Here is a 19,967-nt window from a genome sequence, read left to right as displayed (position 1 = left end):
TGTTATTTAACGACGGCCTTCAACCGTGGTTTTCTTACAGATTCGGTCCACTTTTTAAAAAAGTAACAACACCCCATAGCCGTTGTTTTTGCACTACTAAAGGGATACTGGTTTATATTTTGTTATTTATTATCCCATGACCTGCTTATAAGGTTATACCTGATAGCTTTCCACCATGAAATATATAAAAACAAATATAACACAAGCTAAATAAATGAAAATATTTCATTTCATATTTCAAACTCAATCCCAAGTAACAAACAAATCTTGAACTTGAAAAAAATTAAAAAAAAACCGAATCAAAGTACACCAAAGGTTCTTCCATTAACTCCATAAAGTCAATAATCTCATCCGCTACAATCCTATACGCATTTTCAAGTACCGTACCCCTCACGGTTGCTAAGCAATCTTCCAACAATAACAATTCTTCCACAAAAACTTTGCAACTCCCATGTAGATTGACATGATGACGATGCCTCCCTTGGAATCGTTGCACTACAAAAAAACAATCAATTGATGAAAGGCTTGGTAAGCAAGCATACAAATATGACGTAAAAAGGGATGACAAGAGAATAATGCAGAATGCTCCTTAACATATGTTGTAGGCATACTTGTAAATAAACTAAAAATATACTAGGATCCATGTTGATGGAGCAAAAATGTAAATTACCATGGCACTTGATTTCTGATGGTGTTAGTGATGGCTCTCTTAATTGCCAATTCTTTAAGGAAGTGGTAGTAAAACCAAAGGAAAGTTGTAAAGATGGGCAATCGGATTTAAAGCTACTAAAACAGTAGAAAAATAAAGACACTTGAGCCATTTGTCGATCTGTATGTACTATTACACATGTCACCTTCATGTAACAATTTTATGTTACTCATTAATTATTTAGGCATTTAAGCCAACAACATGATTTACATCTAGTTGAAACCTGTAAGGACCAACTCCAGACCATAAAATCTGACGAGATAAATCACTACCTTAAAATCTGAGCACTCCAAATGCTATTGGACTCCATCTGGTAAGACCTATACCAAAGTTGTTGTAGAGAGGTAGATAGTCCGCTTCATCATGGCAAGCGATACAATATATCATGTTGCAATGAGATATCTAGTGAGGTTCTAAGAATTGCAATCGAAGAATTCATGATAGTTTATAAATATATTATAAAAAAGAAGCACAATGATGTCGAAATAAGACTTATTAAAGTAAAGAGTGAAGCAATTACTGCAAAAGCCATATTAAAGTAAAGTAGTAAACCATGTCAATCAAGTAGCTCGGTCATACTAGAGGGCAATCTCACCCTCCATTGAACTAACACATTGTCATACTAACACATTGTCATAACAAAAGCAATGTGGCTCTTAACAGAAAACCTCAACAAATGCTCATATAAAGGAAATACTAATATTTCAAAACTAAGCTAGCCTTCAGTCAAACAAAGCTTGATCACTGATTGTAACTAATGAGATAGAGTACTTGAGCCTCTTGTCCCACACTTTGAATGCGTAGAATTCCTAGTGTTTACATCCAGCTGCAACTGCCACCCCAACCTTGCACTAGTACTTCGCAACAATCTATTCCATCTCAAGGTTGAAATTTATAAAGAAATATAGCGTACTTTTTGGACTAAAGTACAGTATTTGTAGTTCTTGGCATGCATCACTAATACCTTTATATGGGGAACATGTGTATGAAGAGAGTGACAAAGAAGCACTTGGTTTGCGCTATTACCTATCTCATTTCATAAGTCCAATTAAGATGTACAAGTGAACCTTGGTTTAAGTGCAAATGCATTACATATGAAAAGTAAGAACTGAACAACCAAGTCATAGTTATCAATCTTCAAGAATTCTAGGAGACAATGCCCAAGACAAACCTCACCTTTAGTACATGGTCTTATAGTATTCTACTTTATTAACTTTCCCTAATATATATATATATATATATATATATATATATGCAAGAGAAAGGAAGACAAGTAATAAAAGAAAAAAACACTTGTCAAAATATGATGGGTGATGGGTAACTTACTAGTAGTAAAGGCGCTTGTAAAGGCACTTTGTGGAAGTGCTGCAAAATCAATACACGAAAAAAAAATGAATATCTCCTTGAAACAACAAAAACTGAAATAGCAATAGCACCATAAAACAAGGAACTAACATACTACCAATGACCAATCAGCTATGAATTAAATACTTAAGCGACCAAAGTACTTATAAGCTTCTAGCAAAGTCATGGTCTTTGGGTAGCAGTAGGACTGGTATGTATAAACTAACCATTATGATGTACATTGTCCAACACCTAACAACGGAATGAGTATGCTCCGGTGAATTGAACTTGAGCCACCCCAAAAAAAAACCAACCTAGCATTCAAACAACATAAAGTACACAGGTCGCCAAAAATAGAAGTTTAACAATAATTTATTATCTCACCATAGTGTCTAATGCGCCATAACCATTTCTCCATGTCCAAATGTTCCAAATGTTCATGAACAAACTAATCCCATGCCAACAAAAGAAAAGAAAATACAAAACTTATTCCTAAACAATATTAATCTGCCAAAGTTTTTATTAGTCCTAAGTAAGCAAGTTTTGTTACAACCAGACTGATCCCATGTCAAATACACCCAATAAGTTTTCCAATTCAGTTTTTTAAATACCCCAAGTGGTGGATAGATTACCTTCTGAAGTCAAAGGTCAATTGGAGCTTACTTCGGTGCTTGGCATCGCTTAGACACTAAGAAATCCAACAACCTAAAAGAAAACTAAAAGAAGACAACCTTACATATTACTACCCGTCAGCAATACATGCATGATATAATTCCTCACAAACACAAAAGGATCAATGTGGATATCACTTTTTTCTACCAAAGCATAAACCAAAAATTAACTATGGCCCTTTATCGAAAAATTAATCTAGTGTAAACTCGACACCAAGTGTAAAACTTAACCTTTTCCTATCAAATGTCTTTAGTCAATAAGCTAATCTCAACCTACACTTTCACTGATCAAAAGGGATAATTTACAGGATGTATCGAAGTTGCGCGCAGTGGGTGGCTGGCAGTACTCTCAAGTGAAAAAATTACTCTATGGAACCCAAAAGATTTATACAAAAGCACACATTCTAATTATAGCATTTGGTAACTACGGAATAGAAATAGTAATAATTGTTTCCTTTGGATTTTAACGCCCATCATTATGCTAAAAGTAGAGAGATCAGAGAGAGAGAGAGAGAGGATAAACATCAAGCATACACCCTTGCAGATCGAATCAAACAAGTCATAATATACAAACAAACACCCCTAAATTTCACACATTCATTTCTTCCAGAAATATTTATTACAAACAAACATAGCAAACCCAATTCCGTAGAAAAGATTCAATTTTTTCTCATTAGGCATACAGATTTCTATAATAACATAATTCAGTTAAAATTGTACCTGTTAATCAATGATTGAGAGAGAGAGATAATTAAAGGAACCACTGAAGAACCAGAATCCAAATCCACCTGAACCAATAGCAAAAATGGAGAAGAAATAAAAGTAGTTAAGAAGTTTCAGCGCCGAACTATAACGATTTGAAGTGTAAGACAGAGAGAAAGAGTTCCCGATCGAAGAGCTGTTGCCAAACAACACAACAATTTTATCGATTTTTCCATTGAACCAAATAAAACCCTAGAACATAAATTTCATTACTTATTCTTTTCTCTGAGTTTCTAGTTTCATTTTCGATTTTTTAACTTTTCATAGACCCGGACCAAACAACTAGAAAACAACAGCCCTTGGGTACAATACGATAGCTAAGCCCACTTGCTTTAAAACTAAGGCTATTAACCGTCGTTTATGACCGGTTGTGGTTGTGGCTTTTTGAGCAAATTGGTGTAGTGTTTTATCAATACCTTCGGCTCCACAGACTAACTGTTAGTAGAGCAATCTTGACCATAATATACTAGATAATACCTTAATCATAATGGAATAACGTACCTCTTAATCGCTTAATCCACAAACGAAAACCGATAAACAAACCTTAATCTTTCTTCATATTCACTCGAACAACCTTAAAATTGTTGGTAATAATTGCTTTAATCCAAAGCTAGAGACTATCGTACTGATAACGTGTTAGAATTAAACCGATTTGGAGAGAACACCACACTAATTTAACATGTATTGAATCATTGAGATAATGAGATAGAGAGAATTCTTATTTATTGAGGTAAGTCTAAATAGGAGGAGGTTACCTTTATATACAACTAGGTAACCTCCTTTTCAAGATAAAGGATTATCAGGATAAATACCAGATAAAGGATTATCAGGATAAACACAAGATATAGGACTATCAGGATAAAAAGATCAATGGTAGGCATCCATATAAGCCCACAGATTTCATAACAAAAAAATATTTTTTTATTAATAAATATTTATTAACCAATAAATAAATAGGATCCAAACCCACCCCCACCCAAGGGTTTTTTTTTACTAATAAATGTTTATTGACAAATAAATATAAATAGTATCCCCCCACCCCCACCCCACCCTACAAGATCCTAAGACTAGTTTTCTTTTGGGGTTATTTAGGCTTTAGTCCTATTTTTTATGGGGTATTTAGGCTTTAGTCCTAAAATTATCGATTATTAGATTTTAGTCCTACTTCCATCTTTGATTTTCTTAAATGACCAAAATACCCTTAGAGCATGTTTATCATGTGACTTGAAATTGCATAAAAGTAGGATCAAAACCAAATTTACCCAATTACAGGAGGGGTAAATCCTAAAAATGAGATTCGACTACGTAATAATTTTTAACATTTTCTTAACTAACATTAAAAAAAAAATGTATTTTGGAAAAAGTCATTGCATTATTTTTTTGTGCATTCTCTCTCTATAAGTCTTAATTTTAAATTATTCGACAATACAATATTGTGTTCATTGAGTCTTTTGAATTGGAGTGCTATATTCATAGGATAAAAATAAAAAAAAAAAAAAAAATATTGACGAGTCGCGTGTTTAATACAAATATATAGTGAAGAATTTACCGCTCGAATTGAGGTTCTTCTCTAAAGATAGTGGAACGTAGACAGAGAGACATTTCAGCTCAGAAAAGCCCAAGCTCATAAATGGTTTTAGTGAGTCTAGAATCTACTACACAGAGTTGATTTTATAAGTATAGCCCCGCTTTTAAAATGTTTACGATTAAAACTAAATAGACATTATTGTATTAAACTAGTGCTCCAGTAGGACTAAACAAACGAAAAAAATAAATTGAAATCTCTGCCCACTGGTCTTCTCTCACTCATTCGTAATCTGAACAAAATAGGGGGAGTGAGAAAAAATTTCCCTCATTATCTCACCTAATTCATCAAGATGAAAACTATCAATGATCGAATGGCAGATGTAATTTATGTAGAAAACTTATTATAAAATTATATTTATTGTTAAGTAAACAAGAAAATCAAATTGATACAACAAATATGTCATGAACAAATCTTTAGTTTAACAAACTAACTTAATTTACCAATGATTAAATTTGATCCTAGTGATAATCACTATGTTCTTATTAAGACAAATTTGCTCCCTCTCGATGCTCAAGGTTAATGAACAATTGTCTCCCAAGACAGAACGGATTTCAATCCCATGAATGTAGCACTCCAATTCAAAGGACTCAATGAACGCAACATTGTGTTGCGTAGTCGAATCTCATTTTTAGGATTTACCCCTCCTGTAATTGGGTAAATTAGGTTTTGGTCCTACTTTTATGCAATTTCAAGTCACGTGATAAACATATTCTAAGGGTATTTTGGTCATTTAAGAAAATCGAAGATGAAAGTAGGACTAAAACCTAATAATCGATAATTTTAGGACTAAAGCCTAATAATCGATTTTTTTTTCTGCTAATTATGAATTTATGATAAGACTTTTCAAAGCGTTGGAAAAGACTTTTGAGTAGTTCTTCAAAAGAATGCTCAAGGTTGATGAACAATTGTCTCCCAAGACAGAACGGATTTCAATCCCATGAATGTAGCACTCCAATTCAAAGGACTCAAGAAAGCCTTGACATTGTGTTTTTATGTGAGTTGAATCTCATTTTTAGGATTTACCCCTCCTGTAATTGGACAAATTAGGTTTTGGTCCTACTTTTATGCAATTTCAAGTCACGTGATAAACATATTCTAAGGGTATTTTGGTCATTTAAGAAAATCGAAGATGAAAGTAGGACTAAAATCTAATAATCGATAATTTTAGGACTAAAGCCTAATAATCGATTTTTTTTTCTGCTAATTATGAATTTATGATAAGACTTTTCAAAGCGTTGGAAAAGACTTTTGAGTAGTTCTTCAAAAGAATACTCAAGGTTGATGAACAATTGTCTCCCAAGACAGAACGGATTTGAATCCCATGAATGTAGCACTCCAATTCAAAGGACTCAATGAACACAACATTGTGTTACGTAGTCGAATCTCATTTTTAGGATTTACCCCTCCTGTAATTGGGTAAATTAGGTTTTGGTCCTACTTTTATGCAATTTCAAGTCACGTGATAAACATATTCTAAGGGTATTTTGGTCATTTAAGAAAATCGAAGATGAAAGTAGGACTAAAACCTAATAATCGATAATTTTAGGACTAAAGCCTAATAATCGATTTTTTTTTTCTTAAGCTAATTATGAATTTATGATAAGACTTTTCAAAGCGTTGGAAAAAACCTAATTTTGAGTAGTTCTTCAAAAGAATGCTCAAGGTTGATGAACAATTGTCTCCCAAAGACATAACGGTTTGAATCCCATGAATGTAGCACTCCCAATTCAAAGGATTCTCGAATGAACGCTACATTGTGTTAAGTAGTCGAATCTCATTTTTAGGATTTACCCCTCCTGTAATTTGGTAAATTAGGTTTTGGTCCTACTTTTATGCAATTTCAAGTCACGTGATAAACATATTCTAAGGGTATTTTGGTCATTTAAGAAAATCGAAGATGAAAGTAGGACTAAAACCTAATGATCGATAATTTTAGGACTAAAGCTTAATAATCGATTTTTTTTCTGCTAATTATGAATTTATGATAAGACTTTTCAAAGCGTTGGAAAAGACTTTTGAGTAGGGGGGCGACTACACCACATGGCCCAGCACAAAAAAACCATCCAAAGTCGACTGTGATCAGCTGGTTTAGAGAGAGAAAGCAGGAGAGAGGAGATAGAAAGAGAGTTTGAGTTGTTATTTTATTTTTATCAACCAATCACAGTAGACTTCGGACGTTTTTTTTTGTGCTGTGACATGCGTTTTAGTTCTATCCTTGAGTTCTATCCTTTGAGTAGTTCTTCAAAAGACAGGCAAATTCCAAACGTCTACAACTCTGTTAGTAAAAGGAAGTTTCCTAATAAAAGAATTTTCTTCAAAAAGACTTCAAATTCCAAAAGTTCGCTCTTAGCCTTGTTGGTCCACATTGTTCCTATATTCTAATCCCTACTTCGTCATGTGTCAAAGAAGAGATGAAATCAGAAGGGCAAACATGGTTGTTTCTCTTAATTATGTTTTTCCAAGCTCATCTCTACTTTGCAGCTGATACCATTTCTTCAGGTGAATCTCTCACTCAATACCAATCTTTGGTATCTAAAAGTGGTATATTCCAACTTGGTTTCTTCACACCCGGTACTTCGCTTAAATACTATATAGGAATATGGTACATGAACAAGAATATTCCTACACAAAGTGTTGTTTGGGTTGCCAATAGAGATACTCCCCTTACTGACCCATTTTCTTCAGAGTTAAAACTCTTAGATAATGGTAATTTAGTTCTGTTCAACTCATCGAAAATAGCGATATGGTCGACAAATACGACCTCAAAAGCCATTAATTCATCTGAAGTGGTGCTTGGGGACGATGGAAATCTTGTTTTGAGAAATAGGGTAAGACCATCTGATGTTTTTTGGCAGAGTTTTGATTACCCTACTCATACATGGTTGCCTGGTGGAAAGATTAGATATGATAGTATAACAAGGAATGCAGTGTCACTTACTTCTTGGAAAAATGAAAATGATCCTGGGACAGGGTTATATTCTTTAGAGTTGGACCCAATTAGGGATCAGTATGATATAGTATGGAATCGGACTCAAAGGTATTGGACTAGTGGACAATGGGATGGACAGAATTTCCGTGGAGTTCCAGAGTTGAGATTGAATTCTTTTTACAATTTCAGCTATATGAAAAATGAGAATGAGAGCTACTTCACCTATAGTCTTTATAATACTTCTTTTGTTTATAGATTTGTGATGGAGGTGACAGGGCAAATCAGGCAATATGCATGGGCTAAAGGTCCACAAAATTGGTTTCTAGTTTGGTCTCAGCCAAGACAACAGTGTGATGTCTATAACTTTTGTGGTGCTTTCGGTAAATGCAATCAGAACTTACCCTTTTGTACGTGTTTGGATGGTTTCAAACCACGAACACCAAACAAATGGAATTTTGCAGATTATTCTGGTGGATGTGTGAGGGAAACATCTTTGCAATGCAGGAAAGATGGCTTTTCACCGCCGCAAAATGTGAAATTGCCTGCAAATCAGCCTTCCAATCAACAGCCTTTGGCAGTTCCAAGTGCTTCAAGTGCTGATGAGTGCAAATTGGCTTGCTTGAACAACTGTTCTTGCAGTGCTTATGCTTACAGTAGGGGGTGTTCAGTTTGGAATGGAGATTTGTTAAGTCTACAGGAAGCCCCAGATGGCGATGGTAGTGGAATAGATCTATATCTGAGACAGCTTGCTGCTTCTGATAACAATTTCCCTATGGGTACCTCTCTAAGTCCTTTAATTTGTCATTTTTTGTTACACAATTCGGAGCAGTTGTGGTACCTAGCCTAGGAAGTTTTCACTTGTGTAATTATTCGGGCCTTACAGAGATAGTAGTGGGTAGCGTGGTTTCTTTAGAGTGGATTATGGCTTCAGGGTGAAAATAAATGACATTTTGTTCTTAACATTCATTTTCACTGCAAAAAAGTCTTTTGCAGTGAAAATCAGTGCAAAATCCATTTTGAAGTCAAAATGAAGAGTCGTCCAATGCAATGACGTTTCCACATGGCAAACCGGTGTTTCCTCGAGTACGTTCTGATGTAGGATAGAGGAAACCTTCCATCGCTAGAATTCAAGGAACGCTTAGCTAGGAACTATGGATAAGTATAAATAGCAGGGAAATCCATCAGTCCATGCTTTGTAGACGATTGTTTAGTTAACAACAGAGACGATATCTTACCTGTGAAAAACAAATTTGTTATCTTAATTGTGTTAGTCTCTATAAATTGTAATAGTAAGGGCAGAGTAATTTAACTCCAACTATTGTTGTCATTGTTTTGTCTGCAGGAAAAAAGCCACTCAAGGCATTCATCATCGTACTCATTGCTGGATCAAGTTTCATTAGCATATTGGCTTGTGTTTTTTCAGCATATAAAATGAAACAAAGAGGTAAACAATTCTTTGATTTATAGAATGACTTTTGTAGGTACCACATTATACTTTATTTTCTTTGGTTGTACTTATTATCTGGAAATAGGAGATTCAGGTAAAACCAGATATGAAGGTAGAGAGATATCACTGTCGGATTTGTCAAAAACTCACGAAGTAGAAAGGGGCAAGTTGGAAATACCATCATTTGACTTCAACACAGTTTCAGCAGCTACAAAAAACTTCTCAAATAAGTTAGGGCAGGGAGGATTTGGTCCTGTCTATAAGGTAATATTAGCTTGTTCAAATGCATGTAATATTTATATATCCAACCTGGATTTAGCATTGCCACAATATCTCTGTGAGCTTTGAACTTGAAACAAATCCTTTTCTAACACTACAACAATAAAACATTGTTCTTAACGCCATTGCTATGGCCTATGAAAGAATCAAATAAACACCAAACACTGTTATTGCTAGTGCGTCACTCTACTAAAAGTTGTGCTCCTGCTAATCATAACTCACCTGAAAAATTGAGGAATGCATCAACAGGGACTGCCCTGCTTCATTAGCAGTGAAAGACTGCAACAATAAGATGTGACAACAGTTACATGCATTATGAATATGAACATTTTTCTAAGGCTATATGTAATGGAAGGGGGTGATGATCCTATTCATCTAGTTTTGCAACTAATTTTAAAGCTGCAATATATCGAAGAACTTTGCCTCTGAGTATTTGCCTCTTCTGACTAAGAATGGAAGACCTTTAAAAGCTGCCTGCAATATTTCATAGTATAACAAGTATGAATATTGGGAAATCAAAACAGCATTTTGTTATGGTAAAAACATCTCTCTCTCTCTCTGTTTTTCAGGGTAAGCTACTAGATGAAAGAGAGATTGCAGTGAAAAGATTATCGAGAAGCTCTGGACAGGGTGTACAAGAATTTAAGAATGAACTAGTGTTGATATCCAAACTCCAACACAGGAACCTTGTTAGGCTTCTAGGTTTCTGCATTGATAAAGAAGAGATGATGTTACTCTATGAGTACATGCTCAACAAAAGCTTGGATGCCTATCTCTTTGGTATGTGCATGCTCTTTTCAAAATTTACCCCGACCCTTTCTGTTATTGAGAAATTTTAAGTTAACAATATCCATGATGCTTTCCCACGTACCACCACTTGTGGGTCGTTTGTCTTTTATAGCTCTCCCCCTTTGCACAATATCATTAGGGCATGCTATGTATTGCGCTAGTTATATTATGATTCGAGGTACATGTCGTCAGCACTTCCTTAAAATCTGTAATGTAAGTTAACTTTATTTTACATTTTCTGATGCGTATGAAAAATTCAGATCCAGCTAAACGAGTTCTGCTAGATTGGAGTAAACGCTTCAACATTATTGATGGTATTGCACGAGGCCTTCTTTATCTACATCGTGATTCTCGACTTAGAGTGATCCATCGAGATTTGAAGGCTAGTAACATTCTTTTGGACGAGGATATGAACCCAAAAATATCAGACTTTGGCATGGCAAGGATATTTGGTGGAAAACAGATATTGGCAAATACTAATAGGGTTGTTGGGACATAGTAAGTATCATATAGTAATGAATATTGATTGTAGTTTTTAGGTTTTCTAATGTATTCAAATATATGTTTTGTGTCTTTCCATGAGACCATGACTATAGTCTTCTTTAACTTTTACGCTTTCCTTAGATCATACCAACTGGCATGCAACGAGTTTAAATTCTTTTCACAACAATATGCAGTGGTTACATGTCACCTGAGTATGCCATGGAAGGAATATTCTCTGAAAAATCTGATGTATTTAGCTTTGGAGTGTTGTTGTTAGAGATTGTGAGCAGTAAGAAGAATAACAGCTTCTGTTTGCAAGAAGAATCTTATAACAACCTTTTAGGATTTGTGAGTATATACTTTTCAGCTCTATCCTCGACTTATAATTTACTTTTATGATCTCTTGCTTCAAATGGGTAATTTGAAAATTTTCGATCTAGGGATGGCGATTGTGGAATGAAAATAAGGCGTTGGAGTTGATGGATCCAACATTGGTCGAATCATATAATTCACAGGAGCTAATGAGATGCATCCATATGGGGCTTCTTTGCGTGCAAGACCATGCCCTTGATAGGCCAACCATGTCTACAATAGTTTCCATGCTTTGTAACGACGCAATTCTTCCTATTCCAAAGCAACCTGCATTTACTCTGGAAAGGAGTTGTGAGCAACCTGAGATTCCTTCTAATATCAATGATGCAATATCTATAAATTCTATTACCATCACAACTCCCCAAGGACGATAATTTGATGGGCATATACATTCCTTGACATAAAGTGTATGCATAGAATTTGTACATTACTCAATTATTCATCCATTTGAGTTCACAAGAGTTAGATTCATTTCGAAATCCCTAAATCTCGACCTGTCGTACTATGCTTAAAGTCTGAGACTGTTTCCATTTCTCACTATTTTGTCTTTCCTAACCAATTATAACTGTCACGACACATGGGCAGATGTGCAAAGTCTGTCTTTCTGTTCTAGAAATCGTGCACGAAGGAATGAAGAGAATCCTCTAATGGACTGGATGCCAATTGCCAAAGACGATGGACTTGCATTAAGGGACATCTGAAAATGTGATAATTTCTATTTCGACTATGAACAGTATGAAGAGTTGACTGATTGGGAAACCATCTATTATCTCTATGATCACAATAATTCGAGTAGAATTTGCACATTCAAGTTGACTAAGAACAAGAAGACTTGTTGATTTGAACATGAACATGAAGTGCATTATCTTGGGAGAGTTTAATTAAGAAGAAGAAAGAGCAAAGGAAAAGTCTTAGGTGCAGCCATCAGCCTATCACACGTAGAGAGATGGAGTGGTAAGAGAACAATAGAGATTTATATTTGATAACGCAATTATTCATACACCAATGTCAATTATTCATGCACCAACGACTTTGGTCAGTTGCTATCAAGGATCTCTTCGCCAAACCTTCACCCGTGGTACTTCCCTAGTAATATATAAGAACATCAAATCTTCATTAAAGGTTTGCAGTACTGAAGGTAGTTTGAACTTTTGAAGTCTATGATGCATTCATTTCTCATTAATCACACAAGTATGACATTTCAAAGCATTGGAAAAATCTTAAGTTGTTGTCGAAAGTCTTTGGGTGGTTGTTCTTCAAACATACTTTAATTTGCCGGTTTCAATAATTGTTTACTTTGATACAAAATGAAAATTTCCACACTCAATCTTCAGTTTGTTATGTGTCAAAGAACTTCTCTGAGAAGAGATGAAATCCAAAAGCCAAACATGGTTGTTTTTTTTAGTTGTGTTCTTCTTCTCATCTACCCAAACTCATCTCTGCTTTGCAGCTGATACCATTTCTTCGGGTCAATCACTCACTTCAAATCAAACTCTGATATCTAAAGGCGGTAAATTCGAACTTGGTTTCTTCACACCTGGTACTTCGCTTAAATACTACATAGGAATATGGTACATGAACATTCTTCCACAAACTGTTGTTTGGGTTGCAAATAGAGATACTCCCCTTACTGACCTCCTCAGAATTAAAGCTCTTAGAAGACGGTGATTTAGTTCTGTTCAACTCGACAAAACAAGTGGTATGGTCGACGAATACGGCCTCAAAATCCATTAATTCATCTGAAGTGGTGCTTGGGGATGATGGAAATCTTGTTTTGAGAAATGTGGTTGAACCATCTACTGTTTCTTGGCAGAGTTTCGATTACCCTACTGACACATGGTTGCCAGGTGCAAAGCTTAGATATGATAATATAACAAGGAAAGCAGTGTCACTTTCTTCTTGGAAAAATCCAAATGACCCTGGAAGAGGGTTATTTTCAGATGCATTAGACCCAAATGAAGATCAGTTTGTTATAATGAGGAATATGACTCAAAAGTATTGGACTAGTGGACCTTGGAACGGACAGAATTTCAGATTTGTTCCAGAGATGAGATCTAATTATAACAATTTCAGCTATGCGAAAAATGAAAATGAGAGCTACTTCACCTATAGTCTTTATAATGTTGGAATCTTCATGTGTATTTCAAATACTTGTGTGTTGTTTAGTCCCACATTGATGAACCACCACTATTCAAAAAGGTATTTGAGGTGAACCCAACCAAGACCAACCGAAGTGGCCGGGCTTGCCTTTTTGGACTAGTGGGTAGTGGATCATCAATAGCCTAAGAGTTCTACTTTGATTTGGTTTTGTGAAACCGATTAGAGAAGAATGGATTCTCCATCTATGATTCGATCATACCTCTATATAAACATCTTTGCAGTGTTTCATTAGAAGAGATTGATCACGCGTTCCATAGAGAGAGGACGTAGAGATAGAACTCGTTCTTTCGTATATCGACTAAGATAGAAGTCGTGCAAACTAGCGCTACTACGTAAACAACTGTTCCTGCAGACTATCCCTTCATCTCACCATACCCGATTCGGAAAACGGATAAGTCTATCATGCTTTCTTTTATTCTCTTCTTCCCGAACTTGAGAGTTATATTCATTTGCCTAAGGGGTTGTCTATTCATACATCCCAAAGTTAGACCTCTGAGATTAACCATTGAATCCTTGAAAATAAAGACGCATGGTTTCTTTAGAGCACCATTGGAAGGGGCTTAAATCTTTTCCTAAGGAAATTTTAATCCTTAACAACTTGGTTATTACCTGTTATTCTGTCCTTGTCTTCTATTGTTTTCTTTTATCTGCATACAACATATAATACTTCTATTGTTTCGAGATTTGTGATGGATGTGTCGGGGCAAATCAAGCAATATTCATTGGGTGCAGATTCAAAAAAATGGTTTTTGATTTGGTCTCAACCAAGACAGCAGTGTGATGTCTATGCCTTTTGTGGTGCTTTCGGTATGTGCAATCAAAAAGACGGCGTACCCCTTTGTAAGTGTTTGGATGGTTTCGAACCACGATCACCTGAAGAATGGATTTCGGCTGGTTATTCAGGTGGATGTGTAAGGAAAACATCTTTGCAGTGTGGCGTTGAAGACGGATTTAGGCAGGTTCCATATAGACCTTTGGGAAGCAATAATCTTTCGTCCATTGAAATGGCTGAAGACTGCAAACTAGCTTGCTTGAACAACTGTTCCTGCAATGCATATGCTTTCAATGCTTGGTGTTTAATTTGGAATGGAAATTTGTTCAGTCAACAACTATTCCAAGACGAACTTGGAGTAAGTATCAACCTAAGGATTGCAGCTTCAGACATCCCAAGTTTTAGAGGTGAGATTAATAAGTGAAAATAATTGAAAATAATAGAAGCATGGTTTCTTTAGAGTGGATTATGGCTTGAGGGTGAAAATAATTGAAATTTTGTTCTTAACAACATGCATTTTCACTACCAAAAAAGTCTCGCGGTAAAAATCAGTGAAAAATCCATTTTGCAGTCAAAATGAATTGAAGAGTCGTCCAGTGCGTTCTTGTGTAGGATGGAGGAACCTTCCATCGCTAGAATTTAGGGAATGTTTAGCTAGGAGCTATGGATAAGTATAAATAGCAGGGAATTCCATCAGTCCATGCTTTGTAGTCAATCTTTTAGTTAACAACAGAGAGCATTTCTTACCTGTGAAATTTTTTTCGGTATCTGAGTTGTTAGTCTTCAATAAGTTGGAAGCAAGGGCAAAGTAATTAACTCTCACAGTTTTTCGGTCTGCAGGAAAAAAGCCACCCAAGGCATACATCATTGTACTCATTGCTGGATCAAGTTTCATTAGCATATTGACTTGCGTTTTTTTAGCATATATAAAGAAACAAAGAGGTAAACAATTCTTTGATTTATAGAATGACTTCTGTATGTACCACGTTATACTATATTTTCTTTTGTTGTACTTATTATCTGGAAAGAGGAGATTCAGGTAAAACCAAATATGAAGGTAGAGAGATATCACTGTTGGATTTGTCAAAAACTCATGAAGTAGAACGGGGCAAGCTAGAACTACAATCATTTGACTTCAATGTGGTTTCAGCAGCTACAAACAACTTCTCAAATAAGCTAGGGCAGGGAGGATTTGGTCCTGTTTATAAGGTAATATTAGCATGTAATTTATCAAACCTGGTTTAGGATTGCTACAATATGTTTGTAAGCTTTGAACTTGAAACAAATCCTTTTCTAACGCTGCAACAACAAAAAATTATTCTTGACACCATTGCTATGGCCTGTGAAAGAATTAAAGAAACACCCAACACTGTTATAGCTAATGCGTCAGTCTACCAAAAGTTGTACTCCTGCTATTCATAACTCACCTTATATATTGAGGAATGCATTAACAGGGACTGCCCTGCTTCATTAGCAGTGAAAGACTGCAACAGTAAGATGAGAGGGACATTATGAGTATGAACATTTTTCAAACGCTATTCGTATGGAAGCAGGGGGGGGGTCCTATTCATCTAGTTTTGCAACTAATTTAAAAGCTGCAAAATATCAAAGAACTTTGCCTTTGAGTTTTTGCTTCCTGTGACTAAGAAAGGAAGACCTTCAAAAGTTGCCTGCAATATTTCATAATATAACAACCAGGAATATCAGGAAATCAAAACTGTGTTTTGTTATGGTAAAAACATCTCTCTCTCTGTTTTTCAGGGTAAGCTACTAGACGAAAGTGAGATCGCAGTGAAAAGATTGTTGAGAAGCTCTGGACAAGGTGTACAAGAATTTAAGAATGAACTAGTGTTAATATCCAAACTCCAACACAGGAACCTTGTTAGGCTTCTAGGTTTCTGCATTGATAAAGAAGAGATGATGTTACTCTATGAGTACATGCCCAACAAAAGCTTGGATGCCTATCTCTTTGGTATGTGCATGCTCTTTCCAAGATTTATCCTAGCCCATTCTGTTACTGAGAAGTTTTAAGTCAACAATATCCATGATGCTTTTCCCACCTACCACCACTCGTGGGTCTTCCTCAATGCCTTGTTGTTAAGTAGGACATATCCTCCCCTGTAGAGTTTCACTTGGGATTTCATCCTGATTTGTTTGGGATTAAATAAATTTCATGGAGGAAATAGCAATTTCCTTCCTAGCTCGACCTAGGTACTTTTATAGCTCTCCCCGTCTGTCGGTTATTACACAATATCATTAGGGTGTGCTGTGTATTGCGCCAATTATATTATGATTTGAGGTACATGTCATCAGCACTAACCTAAAATCTGTAATGTAAGTTAACTTTATTTTAAATGTTTTGATTCGTATGAAAAAATCAGATCCAGCTAAACGAGTTCTGCTAGATTGGAGTAAACGCTTCAACATTGTTGATGGTATTGCACGAGGCCTTCTTTATCTACATCGTGAATCTCGACTTAGGGTGATTCATCAAGATTTGAAGGCTAGTAACATTCTTTTGGACGAGGATATGAACCCAAAAATATCAGACTTTGGCATGGCAAGGATATTTGGTGGAAAGCAGACATTGGCAAATACTACTAGGGTTGTTGGAACATAGTAAGTATCGGATCTTATCTGTAGTTCTTGGCTTTCAATGATTTCATATTATGTGTTTTCTGTCGTTCCATAACTAGAGACTTTCATTTTCACGTTTTCCCTAGATCAACTTGCATGCCTCGAACTTAATTTCTTTTTACAATCATATGCAGTGGTTACATGTCACCTGAGTATGCCATGGAAGGGATATTCTCTGAGAAATCCGATGTATTTAGCTTTGGAGTGTTGCTGTTAGAGATTGTGAGCAGTAAGAAGAATAACAGCTTCTGTTTGCCAGAAGAATCTTATAACAACCTTATAGGGTTTGTAAGTATTTACCTTTCAGCTCTATCCTTGACTTATAATTTACTTTTATGATCTCTTGCTTCAAACGGGTAATCTGAAAATTTTCAAGGTATGGCAATTGTGGAATGAAAATAAGGCGTTGGAGTTGATGGATCCAACATTGGTCGAATCATATAATTCACAAGAGCTGATGAGATGCATCCACATGGGGCTTCTTTGCGTGCAAGACCATGCCCTTGATAGGCCAACCATGTCTACAATAGTTTCCATGCTTTGTAGCGACGCAACTCTTCCCATTCCAAAGCAACCTACATTTACTCTACAAAGAAGTCCTAATAACAATGATGCATCAATAAATTCTATTACCGTCACAATTCCCCAAGGACGATAACTTTCGTGCTATAGAGTTTATTCACATGTAATGTATAACACTCATTATCCCTTAACAGCTAGCTTGTTAAATATTACTATAAGCATGCTGTCTTGTTTGTACATCAGTTAATCACTCTACTCCGAGAGAAGCAAATTTTGGAGCGAAGTGGCATGTAAGTATGAAGCATCTACTGTACGTATTATGCTCTGCATACAATTTTTGTATAACATTACTATGTATATTAAGCTCATTAAGTAAAAAGTTGTGTTGGATACTTGGATCTCTTCCTTAAAGCTTCATCCCAATTGCTCAAGTAATGAGTTGAGAACATCAAAGCTTAAAGGGTTGCAGTACTGAAGGTACTTTGAAGCCTCTGTGATGCATTCATCTCTCATTATTTCATTAATTAATAAGACACCTAAAGTGGGACCTTACTACCTTAGGACTAGTTTTTTCGCTAATTGGTCTTCAAAAACCACAAGAATTTGAGTAGTTGTTCTTCAAAAGAGTTGCAAATTCCAAACGCTACAACTCTACGTGTTAGTAAAAGAATGGGTGATTTAGCTTTAGGTTCTCCCAATAATAGGATATTTGCGTTGGATTCAAAAAATTTCGTTTATTAGATTTAGGTCCCCTTTAGCGTTGACTGTCATTGACCAAATTTGACCGTCTATTGTGGTGCGTCTGGTGTCGTGCACTTCCAAAATGCCTTAACTACCCTTCACACGTTTTGCACGTGCCCACACTATAAAACTCAAAATCCAAATTTCACTTTATCCGAAGTAATCGTGGCTCCTAATCCCACACAACTAACTAATGCCCACACCATTTCTTATCCACCTTGATGTACCGTAGCAATCTTTAGTTTCCTTTTTCATTTCCAATTCGCACGAACAGAAAAACCCATCCCTCAAATTCCGGCGACCTTCATATACTTTTAAAATATCGGACTTTGAGAATTGCAATGGGGTTGGAGTAAAACAGTGAACAGAAAAGATCTCCTTGCACTGAAAGGATCCAATATAGGTGTATTTATGGTCAATTTGACTCAGGTTAGTTCTCTCCATTATCATTTCTTTGAAATTGAACGTCACTTACGTCAGTGTAGAAGTTGTTAATGCTGTTTACTTTTGTTTTTGAAGGGATTGATGATGGGACCTCACTGGAATCCAAGGGCGAGCGAGATAGCAATAGAAATGCATGGACAAGGAATGATGCGTGTGGTATGTTCAAGCTTGGCAAATGCATCAGAGTGAAAGAACATGAGGTTCAGAGTGAAGGAAGGAGATATTTTTGCCGTTCCGAGGTTTCACCCCATGGCTCAGATGGCATATAACAATGATACATTTGTGTTTTATGGGTTTTAGTACAATGTAAAGGTGAGTTTTGGGCTTTCTGATGGGACCGAGTTCGCTTATGAGGGAACTGCCTACGTATTTTCTTGTTGGTTGTTCTTCTTTCTGGGGAGAGAGGAATCAGGTCCAACGTAGTTCAAATAGGTGGTATTTATAGGCTTGAGGAAATATCTATCCAGGAGACACGTGTGTTTCTTGCACACGTAAGGTGGAGATCGTGAGTGAGTGTTAATCGGTTATATTATAAGTCGTGTGTCTTGATTGGGTGTTGGCGGTCACCCCCTATTTCCTGGTGGGAAGCCAAGCAAGATTTTGGTAATGATTACCCCGGTGGTGACCTTATCCGGTATGCTCGTCTCTAGCCATGTGCTCGCATCGAGACATCTTTGTTCGCATACCACCTACCCGAAAGCGAGCTACTCACGATCGGTCTTGAGGTCGATGCCCCGAGTTCGCCGCGACCCGTGTTCTCGGGGAGCCGCTCCACAGTCGGCCTTTGGAGGTCGATGTCCCGAAGTTCGCTTTTACGTTACCAGACGTGCATGATAGGATATCGCCCCCCCTACCCCGGCCTCCGGAGAGTGTTTATGTCATAGGAAACGCTTCACGAGAGAAAAAATGGAAGAACGTGTGGAACGCGAGCGAAGCCGTGGTGGACGATTCGACCGGAGACGGCCGCAACTTTTGAAGTCATGTAACATGATGATTTGGCGGAAAGGGAAGTTGTGTCGTAATATGCACGCGGCGTAATCGTAAGCGATTGAGGAAGAAACGTCGTCGCCGATTATACCTGAATCACCAAAAAGATTAAGACTTGAACACGCGGTCGCGGGCTAGAGCCTGGTCAGAATCATAACTCCTTGGTAACCGAATCCGGGCGGTTTATACAAAATCAAATTTGGGACATCGAAAAGGTATTGCGTGTTTTCATCTTCCCGCAAAACGCAGCTAGGGTTCCTCAAAGTGAGTGCTTTACTGGCGTTACTTACCTTTCCATTTTCAATTTGCTTTCCTCTCGTCCCGGTCCAAA

At 36.5% G+C, this 19,967-nt stretch overlaps 2 protein-coding genes and 1 pseudogene across 6 annotated transcripts; all 3 read left to right on the top strand.

Annotated features, from left to right (window-relative positions):
- The first annotated feature begins 7,253 nt into the window (after positions 1-7,253).
- Positions 7,254-12,083, top strand: LOC147513754 (G-type lectin S-receptor-like serine/threonine-protein kinase At4g27290). Of its 4 annotated transcripts, XM_086596984.1 has the most exons (8): positions 7,255-8,779; positions 9,346-9,447; positions 9,536-9,714; positions 10,299-10,509; positions 10,779-11,016; positions 11,196-11,349; positions 11,442-11,780; positions 11,959-12,083. In XM_086596984.1, exons 1-7 carry the CDS (start codon positions 7,486-7,488, stop codon positions 11,745-11,747), a joined length of 2,484 nt encoding a protein of 827 aa, XP_086453110.1. In that variant the 5' UTR covers positions 7,255-7,485; the 3' UTR covers positions 11,748-11,780; positions 11,959-12,083. The 4 variants fall into 4 exon arrangements, with proteins under 4 accessions (XP_086453111.1, XP_086453113.1, XP_086453110.1 ...); XM_086596985.1 differs by lacking the exon at positions 11,959-12,083 and having other exon boundaries at positions 7,254-8,779; positions 9,545-9,714; positions 11,442-11,832; XM_086596983.1 differs by lacking the exon at positions 11,959-12,083 and having other exon boundaries at positions 11,442-11,832.
- Positions 12,084-12,736: 653 nt separating this feature from the next.
- LOC147513753 (G-type lectin S-receptor-like serine/threonine-protein kinase At2g19130 pseudogene) lies at positions 12,737-13,585 on the top strand (annotated as a pseudogene).
- Positions 13,586-14,175: 590 nt separating this feature from the next.
- On the top strand, positions 14,176-17,856 carry LOC147513752 (G-type lectin S-receptor-like serine/threonine-protein kinase SD1-13). Of its 2 annotated transcripts, none has more exons than XM_086596988.1 (7): positions 14,176-14,712; positions 15,146-15,247; positions 15,345-15,514; positions 16,067-16,277; positions 16,687-16,924; positions 17,077-17,230; positions 17,319-17,856. In XM_086596988.1, the coding sequence occupies exons 1-7, from the start codon at positions 14,223-14,225 to the stop codon at positions 17,598-17,600; spliced, it is 1,647 nt and encodes a 548-aa protein (XP_086453114.1). In that variant the 5' UTR covers positions 14,176-14,222; the 3' UTR covers positions 17,601-17,856. The 2 variants fall into 2 exon arrangements, with proteins under 2 accessions (XP_086453114.1, XP_086453115.1); XM_086596989.1 differs by having other exon boundaries at positions 14,181-14,712; positions 15,131-15,247.
- Positions 17,857-19,967: the final 2,111 nt, after the last annotated feature.

The sequence above is a fragment of the Coptis chinensis genome, chromosome 3, assembly GCF_015680905.1.
Source record: "Coptis chinensis isolate HL-2020 chromosome 3, ASM1568090v1, whole genome shotgun sequence".
NCBI lineage: Eukaryota > Viridiplantae > Streptophyta > Magnoliopsida > Ranunculales > Ranunculaceae > Coptis > Coptis chinensis.
This window is presented reverse-complemented; position numbering and strand designations above follow the sequence as displayed.